The sequence below is a fragment of the Papaver somniferum genome, chromosome 1 (assembly GCF_003573695.1).
Source record: "Papaver somniferum cultivar HN1 chromosome 1, ASM357369v1, whole genome shotgun sequence".
Lineage (NCBI taxonomy): Eukaryota > Viridiplantae > Streptophyta > Magnoliopsida > Ranunculales > Papaveraceae > Papaver > Papaver somniferum.
In genome coordinates, this window is record NC_039358.1 from 28,190,531 (window position 1) to 28,191,710 (window position 1,180).

General features: G+C 37.5%; 1 protein-coding gene across 1 annotated transcript; it reads right to left on the bottom strand.

Moving 5' to 3' along the window:
• Positions 1–295: 295 nt before the first annotated feature.
• Positions 296–868, bottom strand: LOC113271781 (Werner Syndrome-like exonuclease). The gene has a single exon (XM_026521730.1). The coding sequence runs from the start codon at positions 866–868 to the stop codon at positions 296–298; it is 573 nt and encodes a 190-aa protein (XP_026377515.1).
• Positions 869–1,180: the final 312 nt, after the last annotated feature.

Consider the following 1,180-nt stretch of genomic DNA (forward strand, 5'->3'; position numbering starts at 1 on the left):
CAAACATCGCAGTTATTATAACATACAAATTGCAAGATAAGATAAAGAAGTTTTTATTAGCAATCTCATGAAAATATGGAACCAAAACAGGCGAAGTCATAACTAAAATAGCAAATTCATTTCATTCATCATAAATCCAAATACATCAAAAGATGCCATCATCCTAAACACAAAAGAGCAAACTGCAAAACATGAACCATAACAAACCCCATAAAACTATCTTAACATTGGACTTGAAACATAACTAAAACACAAAATAGCATAAAACAGCAACACACACTACTAAACCAACCAACTAGTTATTTCCACCCAAAAGCTTGTTTCCAATTGCAAAAGAAGCATAAGCATCAATGGTAGCATATGTGATTTGATCAGTGTTGAGGATGTTTACACCCCAGTTCGAGCGGGTCGCAAATTCCGATTTCTCAATACGGCCTCCCACAATATGTTGCATCAGCGAAACCAATCCTGCGCCACCAAATTGCTGGGTACCGTAAACCCTGTCTGCAAGTGGACCCAACTCATGACCATACCAGCACTTAAGACCGTAGTCACGATCCAGCTTAGTTATATCCTGCGTGATGCCTACACCAACAAAATTCACTGATCGATCCGAAAGTAAGTTTTTCAAAGAGTTCGGGATAAAATCCAAGTGAAGTAACTGAATGATGATGCAACGACTTCCATGACATAACTGAAGTGTTGCAACCTTGCTGGTGGGTGAAGCTGAATTCCATTCGATGTCGAGACCAATAACACGTTTAGAACGGAACTCGTTAAGGACAGAGTCGATAAACAGAGATGAGTTTGTTACGGTTGTTACTATGTTGACACCATTGAACTGGACAGTGTAGTTACTGTTAGCCATTTTGTGCTGAAGCTGAATGACGGGATTCCAATGGCAAAATTCTGAGATATTCTTGTTGAAGGGTGTGGTGAAAATGAAGCCTAACAAGATATGGGTATTTATAGGCTAATTGCTCTTCAACTTCACCATTGGAAACTGAGAAGCCAATTAATTCCTCTTTATCTCTTTAGTCAACATTCAACATGAAAGGAAATAAACCAAATAATGTTTCATTTCCAATATTCTCCATTGACAATGGCACATTGGAATAAGATTTATTGTTAAAATCGAATTAAAAGTACTCGAAAATTCCAAGTATATCATTAAAGTCCG

Bases quoted from the DNA above. Each gene is read 5' to 3' on its own strand.
- LOC113271781 (XM_026521730.1), bottom strand. From the start codon at position 868: ATGGCTAACAGTAACTACACTGTCCAGTTCAATGGTGTCAACATAGTA.